The sequence below is a fragment of the Macrosteles quadrilineatus genome, unplaced genomic scaffold (assembly GCF_028750875.1).
Source record: "Macrosteles quadrilineatus isolate MER2022 unplaced genomic scaffold, UCM_ALF_1.0 Scaffold_3__2_contigs__length_128488019, whole genome shotgun sequence".
Classification (NCBI taxonomy): Eukaryota; Metazoa; Arthropoda; class Insecta; order Hemiptera; family Cicadellidae; genus Macrosteles; species Macrosteles quadrilineatus.
The window spans coordinates 40334356-40354873 of NW_026542596.1; the positions used below are offsets into that span (position 1 = coordinate 40334356).

A 20518-nucleotide genomic window follows, 5' to 3' on the forward strand; every position below is an offset into this window, starting at 1 on the left:
GGGCCGGAAATAATAATTTTGGTGATGTAGAAAGGGTGAATTCTTTAGAATGTCACTAGGAAGTGAAAATGCAGAGAACCCCAAACAAAACAAAGTGACCACTAGAAAAAACCCCTGATAGAGTGTGTACTCTTTTTGGGATATGTACAGCAGATTTTACTAATAGTGTAAGATTTCATACAACAAACATTTTACGTACCGCTACAAATTGGACGGGAGCCTCCATTATGAAGGTCCGTTTCTCTGCGGGGGCGAGAGGTCGAGGGGCGGGCGGGGGTGACTCTGGCCGCAGAGACTTGGCGGACAACGCCCTCTGTAGCCGAGCCGCCGTGCTCGACCTCTTACGCATCAGGCCTTTCATCTTCTGCAATACAAAATAACCACAAACTATCAACTAAAATAATCAAAATAGGGTATTGCGACTAAAAAACAAGATATTGCTGTGGACTTGGTGTTAACAAAATAAATTCTTCACAAAAAGGATTTCGGATATTTTTTTTTAAGTTTCACAACTAGTTCTAAAGTGGTAGGCCTACTCCTAATAAATAGGATTCTTTCAGTTATTTTATTGGTGATAATTAGAGAACCAAAGCAAATTTGTGTGATGATTCAATAGTCATTCATGCTGTAAGTTTTGGTTGTGATCACCTCTACATAGGCTATAGAGCAATAAATGTTGTGTATACAAGAGAGTATTAATTGAAATACTGCACAGATAAATCATGCCAGATGGAAAATAAGAGTAATGATGGAGTACAAAGACTGGTCACACAAACCAAGGCAAGTTTAACTTAAAAAACAAGAGATTTCGCCCTAATAGAAGATAGAAGATACTACCATGTTATACAGCAACAACACCTGTATTTCTCAAGTGACAGTGATTTATTCTAACCAAAACCAAGCGTTAATCTCATAGAAAAATAAACAAGTGCGAGTCTAATCCTGAAATATTATCACGATATATTCAACGAGCCTATAAGATCTCTGATATATTGGCAGGGGACAAACAACAAAAAATAAAAACAAGATGTAATATAATGGTTGGAATTTGGCCAAAGGAGGCTTGCCAACATAACTAATGCCAGGACAACCAACCAGACGAGGTGTTCCAAGGTTAGCCTACAGGTGATGTCATGGCTGTTGAGACGGAGAATATGTGAGAAGACTAAGAACTGATGGAAAGAATGTGATCGTGATCATCCTAACATAAGTAAAAACTAAAAAGTGAACTCAACGAACAACTGAAATTGAGAAAATATGGTGATAGTCTTCATCCTAACCCGGTTAAAAACTGAACTAGATTAAAAATTCATAACAGAGAATACCATTATGTTCATATTCTAAAAATCAAATGGACCAACAACTGATTAATAGAGGTATAATCAATATGTTCATCCTTTAAAATCTGAACTTACTGTCCCAATGAGCTAGATATTATGTCTGGAGGTTGTTAGTTTGAAGTTTGAATACTCCAAGCAGCATGTTGAGGTGGTAGTGTAAGCTATTCCCAGTACACTACAAAATTCTCTTAAAAACTACCTCCAGTCCTCCAAATATTCATTAAAGCTCAGTGGTTCACCCCAACTTTAGTACAAATTAAACTTGCAAAAACCTTTAACTAAAAGATAAACTAATAACAACTGAACTGAACTAATAGCTTATAACAGAGTCACTGTGACAATCGTATTCTGTGTAAAAACCTGACTGAGTAATCAGTGTTCTCGTCTTGTGTCATGAACTTCAAGATTAAGCTTAATACAGTACCTATTAGTTTATCAGTGGTGTCTACTATTGTTTGAATAATAACTTTTGACTGTTGATATAACTAGACATTCCATCCTATGTTAAAGTTGACGCCAGTTTTTAAACAAAATGTACTTAGTTAAGTGAGCCACCCACAGATTGCGCTGATATACACGAATGATTTCTGTAAAATATGCAAACTTTTAAACCAAGTCAAACTGTTAGACTGACTTATCATCGTCAGCTATAACAACTGGTGTGACCAATCAAATATCTCAGCAACAATTAAAAGTAAAAATAAATCATTTTAGACACATCTTCAGTGATTGCCTCACACAGCTATGTTCTTTAAATAAATTGGCGACAGCTGGTCCATATAGATGGGATGTCTACATCAGTATTCAAAAGTTAATGCTGATACTGACCATGGTTACAACATCCTTGTCATACAGTCGCAGACAATCGTTGGGGAACAGATCTTGTATCCTCTCGAGATCACTCTCCTCCTGGCCTCGCTTCACCGCCTGAGGACAAAAACAAAAATAGAAGCATATGATTCTTGACTATGGTACCGAACATAAGTGTAATAAATTGTGAAATCACTTCAAATCAATTAAGTTATTGTCTGTAAAACATGTACATGGATAGACAAAGTCAATTAGAATAAAATAAACACAATCCAGTTTTTTTTCACAATATCCAAAGGCCTTCACTCAATAAGTTATCTGATAAGTTATTATATTCAATATTTATTAAATTGTTCCAAATTATCATGCTTATTGTTACACCAAATGCAACTATTGAATGTTTTGCCCATCATATCAAGGAAGGGAAATATTTTGAGAAAACTCCTTGAAAATATACATATTCTGACCACAGGATGCAAGTGTACTAGGTTTATAAATTCACCAACCGACAAAATTTAAGAGCAACATTCCGCAATAGTGTTGCCAGGGTGCTGGTGCTTGGTGCTCAGTGCAAATTTTTTTACTATACCTCAAATTATTTAAATCCTAGGATGTAGCAGTAGTATTAACATTACTAGTTCGAAAAATTTATGTTTACTGAACCAGCATTATTGTTTCCGCACAAGAAGAAGTCAAGTGCAGAATCACAATCACCAGACAAGTATGGTAAATACACTTTAGACAAATGGTGTGTGATATTTTTTGCCATACTACCATAAACTGAAATAACATTTTTTTGCTAAGTTGTGCTGAGATGAAGTATGACATACCTGTTTGGCCCTGTTGCTGGCATGTTGAAGGTGGTCATGATCTGCATGGTCAGGATCAGTCTCTCGCTGTACGGACTCAAAGTACTGCACATACTCTGCCAGTCTCTGAATCTGCAACAAACAGGCACCTCACATTAGCACAATATACACCAGGATCTGCTAATGTCATGTTAACATCATAATGGATAGTGAAAGAAAACATATCTGCAAAGTTATAAAATTCAATAACCTCCACCAAAGACATCCCATCTATATGGATTAGCTGTCACCAATTTTTTACAAAAAAAATGTAGTTTTGTGAGCCAGTCACAGATTGCCCTAGTGTCTAAAACTCTATTCTGTACCTTATTTTTCGTTACTGACATAGTTGCTGGGTCACAACAGTTGCTATAGCTCATAATAAGTCATTCCATAAGTTTGACTTGGTAAAATCCATCATGTATTCGGCAGAAATCAGTAATTTAGATCAGCGCAATCTGTAGGTGGCTCACATCAACTAAGACAAATTTTATTAAAAAACTGGCTACAACTTTAACATGGGGATGGAATGTCTACCTCCACTTTCTATGTCATAATGTAAAATCGTTCAGACTTGATCATAAAGATAATAAATCTCTCCATCGCAATCAAGGTTAAAACCAAACATATGCATCTACAGTATTTACTCGTTAGATCTTAGTTTCCGGGAGATGAATGCATCATTGAAGAACGACGCGTTATCTGTTGAAATACACCTAGTATGGGCACGGTACAATATTAATTGCTTAAAGGCTTCCAAAACATCACTCAGTTTGTTCACCAATTTCAACAGTAATCTACCAAGGACCAAAATACGACGGTATAACGACCATAGGTATAATACCATTCATCGGATCTATTTATTTGTTCCAATAACTACGTCATCAGTACTGTGAAGAGGTTAGCCTAGATCGGCGTTGTCGCGCCATCAGTCAGCGCGGCCGTTGATGTCACCGGCTACATGCGAGATCTAGCAGGATCTGGCCTGAAAGTGATTTCTTAATTAAGCGTTCTCAGTTGCAAGGGAGGGGATAAGGAATGCAGGACCCGGGGCGGTATCAGGCCTGCTCTACACTCATCGCTGCACACCGCGCATGCGGGCCGAAATTGGCAAACCTCTTGGTAAAACTGAACGCGAAATGCGAAAATGTAATCATAGGGTTGCAGATTCAGATTTACTTTACAATGGGTAGATGAAAAGTTACTTTCAGGAGCAATTTTTTTTGGCTTGGTCAGGCAGAGCAATTTTTTTGTAACACTGAACGCGAAATGCAAAATTGTACCCATTTTCCTGTTATAGGGTTGACGAGTCGGACTTAAATTTGATATGGGTAGATAACCATCATATTTAGGCAACACCTTCCTTTGACTTGGCTATCGCTTTCCAGAGTCATTACATAAAAAACATAGTACATAAGTATAACTCATTATGGATAATTAATCATGTATGTAGCTTTCGTAGAGAGTCTCGAAGAGCACTCAAGATGTAAAACATTAGCTTTAGAACCATTTTAACTTGTTACAATTGTTGCATATAGTATTTACAATCAACTATAACAGTTGCCAGATTGGTTCTAAACCCAAAAATAAATAGTGCTTTCGAAGCTACAATGTGCTAAATGTGTCGTGGTGACACAGAAACACTCGATGCTCTGATATTTATTTGACAACCTTGTTCTAACTATCAGTATAAGGCTAGGATATCAATGTTTCCTAAGTGTGCTATCTAAGAAAAGGTTGACATAACGTAATGCCAAAGCACAAAAGATAAATAAACCACAGATAGATAAACAAGTTCAGGCAATTGGTCATTAAACTGTCCAAGAACTTTGTTAGAGTTTATTTATTTCATATTTTTTATTCCACCCATCTTATATTGGGCTTCTCAATAAATCATTGATACATATGAATAAAACTATCATCCCGTTTATTCAAAATTCGACTTTGCATCAAAACAGGCTTCAACGTTGACATCGCCGTAAAGGAATGCTTAAAAACCTTAAAATATCCTATGCGTAAAACTCAAGAGTGGGAATTGAAAAACTTTGACTACGAAAACTTTCGACACATAAAAACCTAGTGACTAAGCTAAACCAGTACAACACTGCAAAGTTACTGGACACTGTATATAGTTTAGTCATGTTTATCACTTCCACTGTTAGCGTTAACAATCGGAAAGCACACATGGTGGAGAGGAGGGGGAAGTTTGATGTTATCAGAAGGAATGTTGCGTTTATGCAACTCAGTTGCAGTTGCACACATCTGCGGGCGCGGCTTGACCGCTTGACTACCACAGGCAGGCCAAACAATGCACCATGTAGCTGCGTAGCCAACTGAATACATTACAGAATACCGTAGATTAAATTGTAGTTTTTGTTTGGATTACAAATTAATGTTTATTGCAAGTATGATAGGAAAAATGGCATTTACGTGGTTTATATCCATATAAAGGAGGATGGCCGTGTAGCGACACAGTAGTGAATGCAAATAACATTCAAAACCACTTGATTAGGCGAAGAGACGAAGATAACAATCGACTTACGAATCCCTGCGCATTGGTTGCCGTTAATGGCCCAATAACAGCTCGGTCCGCGGTGGTTGGTGGTATATTGGTATGTACCTACTATGATGCCGAAGTGATTGAAAAGTATCACGAGCGCACCGGAATTGCGCATTAAAATCTATTGTGCACTTTGTAGAGTGGCCACCCCTCAACTCACTGTAATCATGCAACCCCAATATTCTTAATGGCGATCAGTAATGACAAAGCAATAGTGAATCAAATTGTCGTCTACAGACTGCTAAGATTTGTAGCTGAAAAACAGGACTAATGTTATCAAACATAAAATATAACCAATCATAGAGTAAACAAATTTGAGAATTTAAATTGGTCCACTTTCAGAGCGTGATGAACTTATTGGAGTTGTGCATGACTTTGGTCTTTTTCAGCCGAGAGTCTCTTCAATTCAATCGATCAATTATTTAAGATAGGACGTCTCTATTTTCGTATTTTAACCCAAATATGAGTGAAGGATAAGAGAAGGATGAGTTCAGTTGCTGATAGAGGTGCGCGCACCGAAACCAGGCTTGAAAATTAAGCTAGACGCCGAAACTGGGCTTGAACATTTAGGTAGACACCGACACTCGGCTTGAACATTCATGTAGACACCGAAAATGGGCATGAATATTTAGGTACCCGCCTAAACTGGGCTTGAACATTCAGGTGGACACCGAAGCTGGGCTCGACCTTGGATGAGCACGTGACAGGTGTGGATGGTGTAGTGAGGACTGAGGAGGTCCGACCGGCCACGCCTCGCTCCTCGTGTTCGCTATTTATGCTGGGAGCCGGGACCAAGGAATGCAGATGACCAGAGGTAACGGTTTCGCCGCTACCGACACTAACTCGCCAATTACCGGCATAGCCTACACTCGGCTACACTATATATACACCACACACCAGCTGTCCACACTAGAAATGCAACATTATATAGGTACATATTAACCTCACCTTCACCTTCAGCTATTGTTGAAACATCTACCTGCCGAATTGACCCTGCAAAGAGTTGTTTATTGCTTAGCAAAATATGTGTACTGAATGCTAAAGAGGAAAACCTACTAGAAATGAGGAACTATAGTCCGTGGTCTAGAACACACTCGGTATGCTCATTGGGTACTGGAACACCCCACATCGCACTTCAATGTACGTATATATTGAAAAATTTCCCCACACACATACTGTTAGCTACAAAACATATATAATTTTATCTACACTTCACTATTCGACATTTTAACACATTTTAATATTGTTTGTCATTACTAATTGGAACTAAACTTTTATAAAGACAAATCCACTAAACATAGACATTTTTGTATGAAACCCCGAAGTATCCAGTAAAGAACGCGAAGACGTGTGAAAGGAACGGTCTAAACTCACCGATTTACTGAACCAATTGGGTATCGCAGCGACGTTGCTCCCCATGTATGACCAGGTACGCTGTGTATAACATACATCACTACACCACACACACTACACTGCGGGTCATACTGCTTTGTCGCTATTATCAGATGTTAAACACCTGTTCAGAGACAAACAATCGAGCTATGCCAGCTGTTATAATGTGTTATGAGCTTTTGTGAACAATGTAGAACAGTAGATCACATAAACCTCAGACCTAGTGATGTGGTATGACGATTTGAGAAAGTTTGCTGCTATATTGTTCACTTGAATTGATAACTGGGTAAGTTTTCCTTCAAATACGATATGTTTGACACATTTCCTTTGATTGATTTCATTTGCTGTAGCTTATTATAGCATTCTTTTCAATAACTCGTCATATTGATAGCAAATATACACTAAAACAATCGTAATAGACGAAGCGATTGAATCTCTAACAAAACAGCTGCTTATTTGCATTATTAAAATTGAAAACAAGTTGGAAGCAGTAATGACAGGCTATCTTTACATGAAAAGTTTTGTCTTTTTATAACTTAGTTTGCTTATGGTACAATATGGCGAAAAATATAGTTAATCTCATGGGCAAAATGTGTCATTTCAACCCTTGCTTATTTTCCGACCTCGGCTTCGCCTCGATCGAACTCGAGTCGAAAAGAGCCATTTTACGCCCTAGTGATGAAATATACTATTTCACAAGTGAAAAGTTTCTATTTTATTCTGCGAAACAAAGACTGCTTTATGATATCGAATTTCCTCAATACTACGAGTCTTTGTTGGACAATTTACGAAAGAAAATGTTTTAGGGTTTTAGATCGTTCAAGTTTAATGCATATTTGGAAAATAAGAGCAACATTTGGATTCGCAACACATTGATTCTTGTATTTACATTTAAAAAACCAAGTGAAAATCTTAACCAACACCAAGCACAATACAACCCCAAAACAAAATATATTTCCATAACCATTTACGTGTATATTCCCCGGAAATGTCAAGTTATGCATTGCCGTACCCCAGCAGTATCATTGTTCATTCAGGAAACGAGATAATCAAGAAACAGCCAGAGTCGAGGAGATAATCTGCATAGATTACGTTACAAGAAACCTGCCGCTTATTGCATGGTTGAGTGACAGCGAGTAATGAGTTGTATTACCAATTCCTTAGGTAATCAATGGAACACAATCAATAATCCATCGACTGTTTTGTACGAGCGGCGTAACAAAGTTCTGCCCCGCCTCGGTGAGGAATGCGAGGACAAGTTGGATATCGAGGCGTGACTACAGCTGTCAATGGGGCTGTAGTAATGTCATAGAGCTGTAGTAATGTCATAGAGATGTAGTAGTGTCATAGAGCTGTAGTAGTGTCATAGAGTGGTCATAGAGATGTAGTAGTGTCATAGAGATGTAGTAGTGTCATAGAGTGGTAGGAATGTCATAGAGATGTAGTAGTGTCATAGAGCTGTAGTAGTGTCATAGAGTGGTAGTAATGTCATAGAGATGTAGTAGTGTCATAGAGATGTAGTCGTGTCATAGAGATGTAGTCGTGGCATACAGATGTAGTACTGTCATAGAGCTGTAGTAATGTCATAGAGATGTAGTAATGTCATAGAGCTGTAGTAATGTCATAGAGATGCAGGGGTGGCATAGAGATGTAGTAATGTCATAGAGCTGTAGTAATGTCATAGAGATGCAGGGGTGGCATAGAGATGTAGTGATGTCATAGAGAGGTTGTAATGTCATAAGAACTGTAGTTATGTCAAAAGAACTGTAGTAATGCCATAGAGCTGTAGTAATGACATAGAGATGTAGGGGTGGCATAGAGATATAGTGATGTCATAGAGTAATGTCATAGAGCGGTAGTAATGTCATATAGCGGTAATGTCGTAGAGATGTAGTAGTTGTGGTGTTATTATACTTCTTGCAGTAGGGCCGTAGGCTTATCACGAGACAATATGTTGTGTCAATAAGAAGTAGTACTGTAAATAGAGATGTATAGTATTTCTAGGGAAACGTAGTGGTGTCAACAGACCAATAGAATATCTATGTTGGAGTTTTTTGTTTTTTTTAATTAAGCTAAAACAAATCACTATTCACATCAGTTGTATCACTAACTTAGAATGTAAATTCTTAAATGTCTAAACGTTTATGCCATGTAAACTCTGAATGATCAGCGCCACTATTTAATCTCCATCAAGCCGCAATTTAATTTCCGTTAAATTACCAAACTCGCAATGTCGGCCAACCGACACATTCGGTACATATCATATGTTCCAAGTATATGTCATATGTTACGAGTACATATCGGAACATATCATATGTTCCAATGATAAAACGGCAACTGTTCACATTCACTTGATACTTTCCCTGTCAACTAATAAGCTGCAATACCCAGCAACCACAACTGGTGGCGGGAGCGAAGAAAGCAGTGTAGTGTAGTGTAGGTAACAGAAGATGCCGCGGTTTCATCACTCGGTTCCCACGTAACACTATAGCGCGGGGAAAGTGCACTATTGCTGATTTGCTGTCGCTAGTAGGAAAAGTAGGCGACAAAGTTTAGGCAGTCACTTGAAAACTTGAGCCAAAGGATTTTCTTGTGCTTGCTTTTTTCAGAATACGAGTATATATGTTCACACGACGATACTGATGATGATGTTGGTGAGGAAGAATGAAGGATGGGTGTTGAAATAAAATTAAAACATTTGTTACTGGCTACGTTATTCAGATAGAAACATGTATAAAAATCCCACTGATCAGGAGCAGCTGGGTCGCAAGTTTCATACCATCTAAAACTCTCAGGATCAAACCGGCAACCGCTGCCTTCCTATAACCAGTCGAGCACTGTAACTTAGCTTTCAGATTGGAATGCATTATTTTTCGACCATGTTTTCTTTAGAGGAAACATGTCTACAGTCGGTCCATACATGATGGCATGTCAACACTTACAGAAAAGTCAATGGTCTTTCCCAAGTAGCCATTTATAATTAATCAAACGATAGTGAAACTCGTACCCCTTATGACAACAAAGAATAAATTAACCACATTCAAATTCGTATGGTATTCAAGACAGTCACACAGTAATAATCAGTATTCATAGTTAAAAAAAGGTTTCGTAAAAGATAGTGAGTATTGTTAGAAAGATAAAAAACAAAATAACGAGGTGACTAAATTGGCGATGTAGAAATAATTAACGACTTATATTTCCACCGCGTTGTTTTCTTTGTTTTAGCTTATAAGTAATCGTGATTTATGCATAGTCGTGCACAAGGTGAAGAAGATTGTTAAAACTGTCTGATTGTGTGGAAAAACATTTTACATAACCTTGTTATCATAAATGAACCTTCCTTCCAACTTATAATAATGTATGAAGGCGATTCGCTGACATTGATTTGGTAACCGAAGAAACGATGGAAAAATGAACACACAACACTCGTTTTAAAAACGAACATTTATGGAGGCGTTGAGCATAAATCGACAAAAGTATTATATTTGATTGCTAAATTGGCAAGCGCAAAATCAGCGATGTGAAAAATATAGGAGGGAAGAGGTTGAGCAAACGGAAGTCTGCAAACAATCACAATCGATTCTGCTCAGTAAGAACATCCGGTGATGACGGAGACAGCCCGCTCTGAGGTGCAAGGGTCCTTACAGGGGTATACCCTATACAGTCCAGGGCGCACACAGGACAATGGGTAATGGGGAAGTGTAGGGTGCAAAACTTGGATTTGACATTGCATTGCATGAAGGGCATTGAATGCCTTAAGTTTTAAGGGAAATATCCCTAATACGATAAAAAATGGGTGGCCTTATAATTTTTTTTGTGATTTATTCTTCTGACATTCTTAAAGAAGCGAAAATGTTAAGAGGGGGCCCCAGGGTAGGGGTTCTTACTTTCCAAGTTTCAAAGACTTCTTCTATAGAATTCTAAGTAAACCTACAAGCTGAACCGAAGGTACCACGGGTGAGTTGATTATGCTATAAATAAATTCCATTCTTGCGTTGGAAGACAGATTTAACCCCCCTTTTTACAATTTACAAACTTGTGGCTTAAGACCCGACAGTACCCTCGCTTATTCAATACAACATGAAATTGCTATGGCAGGCAAAGGTTTTGTCACAAGTCGAAATTCGAACTACTTTTTAACAACCTTAGATTTGCCGGCAGGACCAGAAGCCGGTGGCCTTGTCCTCGAGGACACTCCAAATACAGAGGACGACACAGCCCGGAGTGGCAAATGCCATGGATCAATCTGAGCGGTCCTCCTTGACAAGTTGTCTGCAATTGGAGCGGCTGCATTGTCAAAGGCTGCTGCAGGAAACGTCCACAGAAGGAGTAGCTTAGTAATGTACACAGTAACACTGGTGTGATATTACTAGGACAGTCCTTCAACTGAAGTGGTTGTGTTGTCAAGTGTTACTGCAGGAAACAAGCAGAACAATTTATTTAGTAATGATCACAACACTACTAGTGGTGATCGAGATGGCAGAATAGGTAAAAACGTTGAAAATATTTAGTTTTGTCTTCAGTATTCTGTGACACCCTGTCTTGTGAATTGACATTTGGCGAATGTTTTGACTATTATTAATAGACAGTCTACTTATAGAGCAACTTGTGTAGTGGCCGCAAACCTCGTCATTCTGTGCTGCAGTTCATGGGTGTCCCAGCAGCGGTGTGTCGCATAACGGACAATTTCCGGAAAGCTGTTGGCGTTTCAGTGACAAACCCCATAATTGACCCATGCAAATGTCCCTGTACTTTGTGTGTGCCCAGTCTCCTGCGACTGATATCTGTATGTAGGTCGTCAATTGTATTCGTTCAGAATCTAAATTTGTTTAAACAATAACCCTACTCCCAAAGCATTTTGACCTTTTCATAGAAGCCGAAAAATCATTGCGTTGACAAAATGCGTCAAGCAGAATACTTTGTTTCATCGAGTATTGTCAAATGTAAACTTCAATTACCCTACCCCTATCCAACAGAGAAAATTCTTACTTACTATTCTCTTGCAGAAATCTAAACATTACGTTGCCGAATGCGTCATCCTACACTTTGCGACATTATTTGACTCAGACGACATAACAATCCAGCACGTCAGTCAGCTGTTTAAACGCAATGCGAGTTCTCGTCATTTGACTACGCAAACATTGAATCACGTGATCACGGCACGTCATCAGCCGGAAGACGGCAGTTTAGTTATGTTCGTGATAAGAAGATGAATTAACTGTTGGTTTACTGATAAGCTGACCAGTGGCCAAGATGACCAGCTTTCGTAAGCTTTGTAGGCTTTCAATCCTCTACCAGCTCATCTAAATTATAAATTAAGTGGTTTCTGTATGTGGACTGTGTGAGTTTTCTGTTTGCTCCGGACTCAGTAATGACTGAACCAACCGGGCTAATGTTGTACGCAAATGTAGATAATAAACCCGCAAAGGGAATTTTTAGGACATTGATTGTTATTTGTATTGACATAACAATCAATGTCCTAAAAATTCCCTTAGTGCTGCGCCTATTATACGTATTTTTTTTATAGGCCTAGGTGTCATGGAACTTTAGGAAGTTACTATGATGGGTTTCCATAGGAGAACCCCTCACTATGTATAAATTTTCTCCACGTTTACTTTTATTACGATTCGATTAAGTTGTACATTTGGTCGCCACACAGTTGATAGTAAGTAAACTAAAGATGATCGTGTAATACTAGTTGGCACAGTTAACCATTCTTTCTTGTTATTAGGTTAATGGTGAGTGTGTGACAAATATCTACAGTGTATTTTAAACCACACAGGTGTTTGTGTCCTCACCCTGTAGCGAAACACAATCAAAGTATCTAATAATAGTTTTCCAGAAATTTGAAAAATGACAGTCCTGTATCTGATACAGGATGTGTTGCTAATCTAGTCATCAGTGTTTTCATGCGGGACGGTTCGTATCTACATATTCAAAAAATGTATTACACTTCTAAATATATATTTCAATTCGAAAACAAAAACGCCACTGACGACACTTAAGAAACCAAAATCGCTTACGATTATATTGCCAACAAAGTGCTACTTTTTAAATACAAAAATTGTCAAATGCCCAACAAAATGCACGAAAAGTATTACAGCATGAGAACAACATTTACAAACAGAAACTTGAAACCCGTCTCATCCCCACCAATGATAAGAACAGTAGTCTGATAAAGGTCGCCCACGTGTCAGGTAGGGGTCGAGAGGTCAAGGTCACAGACTTGTACTCTGTCATAACAGCTGACAGCGGGTCAAGCGGTCTGGAACATTAATATCTGTCCTTCAATCAAACCGAACACCGCCCATCTTGTTTACACGGTAAAACAGCTTGGCTTGGACTTTCCAAGCATTGAAAAGCATATGACATGACTATGAGCTCCAAAATCGCTAACTTTTTCACGATTATGGGGGTGGTACTGATGGTAGCTTTTCTGTTTATCGATTCGACTATTGCGAGTTCTAGGATACATGGAGGGGCAACAATATTACAAGAAAAGGCATAGTAATCTTAATTTTAAGTAATCATAATTTAACACCAAATCTTCCAATTAGCTAAAATCAACTTCACGACCGAAAGGTCCACACTTTGTGTATTTCCAATTTGTTAAACTTGGGAATTTATGCCCACAATTACAATTGATCCGTATTAACAAGGGTAGGCCTACATTTATTTTTCCAGTGTAGTGTTTCCCACTATTAAAAAGTATTAAATAAAGTACTATTGGCGTTCCTGTTCATACATTTGTATTATTACAACCGTTATCCTTAACGGTTTGATCCGGTATTGCATTCGTGTAGGTGCCCTCAAGATGGTATTGAAAATGGGTTCCTACTATGGTATTCTAGGATTTCTGGGCACAATCAAATAAGGGTTTGGTTTGAACATGCTAACCACCACAATTAAGCACGCCGGTCACAAATTTGGACATCACTTTATCGAAGACTTTTGACTTGTAGCGTGTTCGTGGGCCGAGAGGAGATTCTCAGCCCATAGATTGGGTCACGTAGCCAATGTAAGCACGCCATTGTCCGTCACAGCACTCCCACTTTTTCATCGGAGTCAACATCCTAATCTCGGGCGACCCTGTTTTGCACTAATCAAAAACTGTTAACTCGCCTCCTTTCGAAAACACCGTGTGCGGCCTGCGGAATAAGTGTTTTACACATGGTAGGTATTTAATATTAACTAGTGTACATGTTGCTCGAAATCGAGCAATTGCAAAGAAGTACAGGAGCTACATATAAACAAATGACTCGTTTAAAAACTGATAACAGTCATAATTTCCGATGATTTTAAGAGTCAACTGAAAGATTATTAACTAATGGAAATACTTACAATTTACCAGCCCTATTCCAGTTTAAAGGGTTAATTTTTAACTAACAAACTGCCAATGGACAGGAAAAGGTAAGCTTACAATTTAAGTCAACGTAAAAAATCTGTCAGCTTTTATAATTTACCATACCTAAGTTATTTAGCCGATTTGTAGACAATAAGGTGTAGGCTACTTTAAACTCTACAGAACAGTGTTAGGCAAAAACTGGTAGAACTCTGAAATGGTGTTATTTATCATAGGCATACTCATATGCCAAATCTTTAAAATAAAAATTCAATAATTAATAACTTATATCATTTATTATATAATCATTGTAATAAATAATCTATCATAAAGTTTAAGATTAAAATAAACCTACCACATAGTTGCTTTATTTTTTTGGATCAGCTGTCTGAAATTGTGAAATAGCCATTTGACAGTTCTGATTGTTTACATTTAAATGTCAAAGCAAATGTAAACATTGTGAATTTTCTCATGCTTCCATGGAGACCAATTATTAATGTTTAATTTCTGACAACAGCTGGAGTTTCAAAACAATGTTTGTTTCCCATGTTAATCTTATGGAGAAATACGAAACTTTAAAGGGCCCCAGGGCCTCACTCTCTAATTATTTATCTAAAAAGAAAGTTTCCTGCACAACTTCACGTTACGCTCTTTCCAATGACACCAAAAACATGTCAATCGGTTGAGTAGTTTCGGAGGAGTAATTGTCACAAAAATCCTGCTTGCGTATTAAATAAGTATAGATGTTATGTGTTCTCTACGCCAAAGGTATTTTTTACGTTTTTGAAAGGGAGCGGTCCCAACCCTGGTCTTGTTATAGAGGCAGCGAAATACCCAGAGAAAAAAGCAAAACAGGCATCGGTGGTTCAATCAAGTGTTATATTTACGTTGGATTCATACAGCACTGATACACAAGGGGGCGTTTTTTTATGGCGCAGAAGAGTGCAAATGGACAGAGTGTGCAAATGGAAAGCGTTTTAAAAAGCCCAACGATCAAGGGCAACTGGGTTCAGTTAAACTACCAAAAAGCTTCTGACTTTTCTAAGGATCGAACCAGCGACTTTGTGGGCAAGAACTGGAACTACATCAACTTAGCTACCTATTGAAAATGGCAAATGATGTCCTAAGATTTCATCTTGTAGCTGGATAGAATCCAAGATAGTTTCATCCTTTACCCGTAAAACCCAAAGTGAAGTTTTCTGTCGCGATCCTTAACTTTGCCACTGAATAAGGCAACGTTTTTGTTTCTAACAAACTCTCGGAAAGGCAACAAAGAGGCGTCCAGACCAATATATCTGATGGCTAGACCTAGGTAGACGGCGGACGTCTGACGGCAGACACGTGTAGACGTCAATGTAGACGGCTCCGACGGTCACTTACTGTGACAAGCTTGGACAGTCGAGGTGAAAACTCAATTAGCGATAAGATCTGGAAATCGCTGCACTCCAGTGAATACTATGTTCTGGGAATCCCCATTCATAGTTCTATTATAGCTTTAATATGCTGCTACGTTGCGATTACGGTATTTTCATACTGGATTCGCTGAGAAGAACCTTTTTCGGTTATATGAAATTTTGTCAGTAAAAATATTTAATAGTAATTCGAAACAGAAAATTCCGCTTGGTATAATTTTGAGTAGCCTACTATATTTGTTTTTGTAGAAACGATTACGATCAATTTGACATCTCTAGAGCGGTAACTTGTAGCTGAGATATCGCATGAGATGTATTTTTGCGGTCTTGTACTAAATATTAAAAAAACCATTGTAAGATTTTAGTCGAAGGAGATCGCTAATACAGCGAAGGTTATCGCCCGATTGATTTACCTATTTTATTATCTATTTTTTCTAGACAGTCATCTAAGACATACTGCTTAAGATGGGCGAATCACTCACGGGATCATCATATAGTTTCCAGTTCATCATTAACGGGATTTAACCTTTATGCCAAAAGTCCGGTTTTATTAGCACTGGACCAATCTTATCAGTAAAAGTCGACGCACCAAGGTCCAAAGTACACAATATGGGTCACTCTGGTAGCTAGCGGGAGCTCGGATATAAGATTTGTTTTAATTAAACTGTGGGTGCGGACCACACGGCCACACACGAGCTGTGGGTATTAATCGAATACGCCCATACGTCGTACGACAGGCCCCACAACACGACACGGGGTCGCGGGTACTGCAGTTCAATACCCTAGGAGGCGATATGTCACTTCAGTCAGCTGTAAGTAGCTAGAAACAAACAAATAAAGAATCACCTCACTTCCAGGAGAAATCATATTGATATTACTATGTAGTCATTGCCTCCATTAATGCAAGGCCGCGGGGAGACAAAAGTGGCAACACCGCAATCCCGGCCAACACGACACGGGGGTCACCGATAACTGCATACTGTATCAAGTTTACCATAGGAAGCGAAATGTAACTTTGGTCAGCTATAAGAAGCTAGAAACCAACAAGTGAATAATGCATAAACTCGATTTAAGGATAAAATCATATTGATTTACTATTACAATGTAGTCATAAGTCTCCTCTAATATAAGGCCGCGGCGAAGTGGCAACACCGCAATCCCGGCCAGCTAAAAACAGCTGTTGCATTAGTAAATCATAGAAAATCTACGCAATTAAGTTTAAACGTTTGTTATTAATGTTTACCATAGCAATAGGCTGGCCGGTGCGACGTTGCCACACACACACCAACGCGGCCTTGTATTAGAGGGTGCTATGCTACAGTTAAGAAGGACATTAAATTTGCTTCCCAGACTACCACAGCTTACGACTCCAAACTAATCGAAACCATCCTGCTCAACACCGCGAAAACGGTTATGTTCCATTACCTAAAATTCAACCGAATTGGAATCACACATGGGTCATAAAAGTGAACGGGACGCAAAATGAAATCCCTCTAACTGTAATCCAACAATGCAATACAAACGTGCAACGACTCACGGACGTTAACAAAGTTACGAGAGTCGTTAATAATCGGGCCGTACGACACGAACGTAAACAACGGCTGAGCAGATACTGTTGGGCTGACGTACTGCAGGGAACGAACACCTGGAAGTGATAGACGAATGCGAGGTGCGTGGTGTGCTCAAGATCAGGAGAGAACGTAAATCATCCAAGTGATAAACTAGGTACTCTACACTCTCTACTGGATGTGACAACTTCCACTAGACACAACAAACGTACAGTAGTAGACACCTGGCGGCGAGGGTCGAGACAATGCTTTCTGCTCACACATTGGATCCAACCTGCTGGAAAATGTGAGATATCTCGACAAGATTTTGTAAAGGGACTTTAAAACGATTTGTGCAGTCTACCTGCATCTTCGAGATTTTTCACCCAACTGGTCGTGTGATCCTTTTCCAAATCATGTGCAGTTTGCAATCTTGAGTGACCCTTTACTGCTTGATTCACAACCACAACAATGAAAACACGTTGTACCAACAATTTTTGCTTTCTGCCTCCATACATAGTCAATTGGGAAATTAGTGTCAACATTTTCGAGTTTGGGTTTTAGATCACTTTGAAGCCCAAACAAGTGGGTTTCGAAGAGATGGCGGTGTGTGGATATGCACGTAGATACATTATGGTCCATGTGGTCCAATTTTGATGAAATTTGGTATGTGGGCAACCAATAACCATACCTTTAGATTGTAGATCTCAGTCTAGTAATCTACAGTATCTCCTAGAATTTCTTTTGTTCATTTTAAGAACATTATAATTGTGAATGGTGGTTTCTCCATGAAAACCCATGATGACAAAAGAAAAGGATTTTTTATGGATAAACGGCTTTGATCAAATTAGTATCTTTTACAATTAGTATCCTAACAAATTAGTATCTGTTAGGGCCCACTCAACCCTAACAAAATGGAACAACCCCCATTGCTGTAAAAATTGCGGTTTAACAGTTATTATTTGCAACATTTGTTATTTTCCCCTAAAAATATCATAGTTACTCCCACCGCTTACTAAGGGTTGAAGACAAGATGGTAGAACGTATGTGAAATTTTTCTAATACCTGTTTCGCATTTAGCAACGGTAAAACTACCTCACCCTTACCAAGAAGATTTAGACCCTCTACTCGTTGCACACCTTAACCTAATTGCGCAGTTACAAATACACTACAGGAAATCTATTAGACAGAGGCAAACACTTGGCCAACCAACAAGCCCTACTTGTCCGACACGGCAAAGCACTTGGCAAGTCGCGGTGTCCAAGGCCGCGATTATAGGCCTAGTCCGCGACTCGTCCCGCAGGTTCGTTTAATTAGAAAAAGATAAAAACTTTTATAGCACTACTGTCGAACAAGACGCTCTGGACCGCCAGAATCTGCAAAGTTGTTTTTGAACTAAAACAAAGCGATCTCTTAATTCTATAACGCCTCAAAGGCTGAATGTAAACCCTTAAAATCCAATAATAAAAAAAAAACAAAGCTAATTTATTGTGTACAAAATAAGTAACATAATCTACTTACGACATACTACATGAAAGTGTGGCCATTACTTATGAATTTAGCTAGGAAAATTTTAAACATCGAAATTTGATTATCATCATCGCATCGATTTAATGTATTCTATTATTAATCCTGGATACTTTTTAACTTCACATATAAAGCAGCAAAAATCTAACTATCGCCTTAGAATCTTCCTTCATCAGACACAACTTTTCATCAATAATTGTGCTCAGTTTCCGAAATCCTGATTTCTTGGCCAATAATTATCGAATTCTTGGCAAGCTTAACTTTGTATGGTGAAGTATCCAAGTTAGGTATTCTAACAAAATTGCACCAGCTATATCCTGATTACTGTGCAAACAAAAATTAGCGATTTGAGCCTCTTAACAGTGCGTGCTACATGATGTAGAATCATGTAAATATGTAAGTATAACTATATCGATGATTAAATATAAGGTACTTATCGTAACAAGGAACAAGACCTACAGGATTTCCAATCGTACCTGAAACATACAAAACACAATAAAATAATGATTTCCACAGGACATTTTAAACTTAACTTTAACCTTCTTCCTAATAGATTGTGTTATGCATACAGATGTGCATGTGTTATAGATCGGAATATTCATTTTTATCAAAAGTCTTTGCATTCTAATATTGACTTGAAATCATGTACAGCATCGAACGAATATTTGCGAATCTTCATAATGTCCAGTGTTAGGCATTTTTTTAGCAGTGTTTAAGATTCTAAACGTAACGCACAATCAAAAACCTTTTATAACAGGCAACAATTTTAGCCAGACTTCAATGGTATTTTTCAAAGTGTATATTCAAAGGTACTAACTCCTACATGAGAAGGAATCGTAGTCTGTATGATACATCCTGTTTCCTGACCCTTCGCCTTGCACTGGCCCGGGCCTTCCCATGTAGACGAAGGGTCAGGAGACATGTTACTTCATACAGACTATAATACCCCATCTTTACAAGTCCCACCCAAATCTCTCCGGAATCAGGTCACAGGAACAAACGCATCATCAACCTTTAAACACCATCAGCCGGGATCTTTCTCCCGATGAAAAGTCGGGTGAGAAACGGAGAAAGGCGTGGGTGTGATGGAGGCGAAGACCCATTTACGGTGATCTATTAATAACAGAGCCTCGTCGTATAATGGAGGAGTAATGTAGACTGTACCGGTCCGAGGTCCGAGCGACAATTAACAGTGAGTGACCGAGATACAAACTACAACCCAAAGCCGGGATTTGGATTAACATACAAATCGTGGGGTAAAACAAATGTCACAAAACGCCCTAGTGGCACGGATACCGTCAAGGCCGACGATTACTGGATCCTCGGTCGATAGATTAGAAATTACAATCAGATCAATATTCAATGGGTCACGTACAGAATTAGAATCGGTGGACACTGGATAACAGCTTCTACGGATGCGTTTTCTTGAACGCTCCTTTGAAATTTGAATATTTGTGGCTAAGATTTATTTTTTGTTTTGGCTATGAGACTGATCTTATCTCGCATACAAATAGCAAACTTTACGTGTGAAGCTTTTAAAATAAGAATTCGCTGATAACACAGGCACATGTGTTTTCCTGCGATTTCCACCTATTGGTTTATGGCGCGATTGCGTCTAGTGCGTGACTTCTTGTCTGGGCTCCGGCCAAATCATGCCAATCACCAATGCTCAGCAATGTGATTCAGTCGTTAACTTGTTCACCCCATCAAGGTTCATGTTCACAAATAAAAAAATTAATC

At 38.6% G+C, this 20518-nt stretch overlaps 1 protein-coding gene across 3 annotated transcripts in view; it reads right to left on the bottom strand.

The window, feature by feature from the left end:
* LOC128988328 (rho GTPase-activating protein 20-like) overlaps positions 1-20518 on the bottom strand; it is a 247851-nt gene that overhangs the window by 18594 nt on the left and 208739 nt on the right. For all 3 annotated transcript variants that reach the window (XM_054409512.1, XM_054409513.1, XM_054409515.1), the window contains 3 exons: positions 2981-3091; positions 2169-2267; positions 200-364 (listed from right to left, as the gene is read on the bottom strand). In XM_054409512.1, coding sequence (XP_054265487.1) covers positions 200-364; positions 2169-2267; positions 2981-3091 — 375 coding nt within the window. The remainder of the gene's footprint in view (positions 1-199; positions 365-2168; positions 2268-2980; positions 3092-20518) is intronic.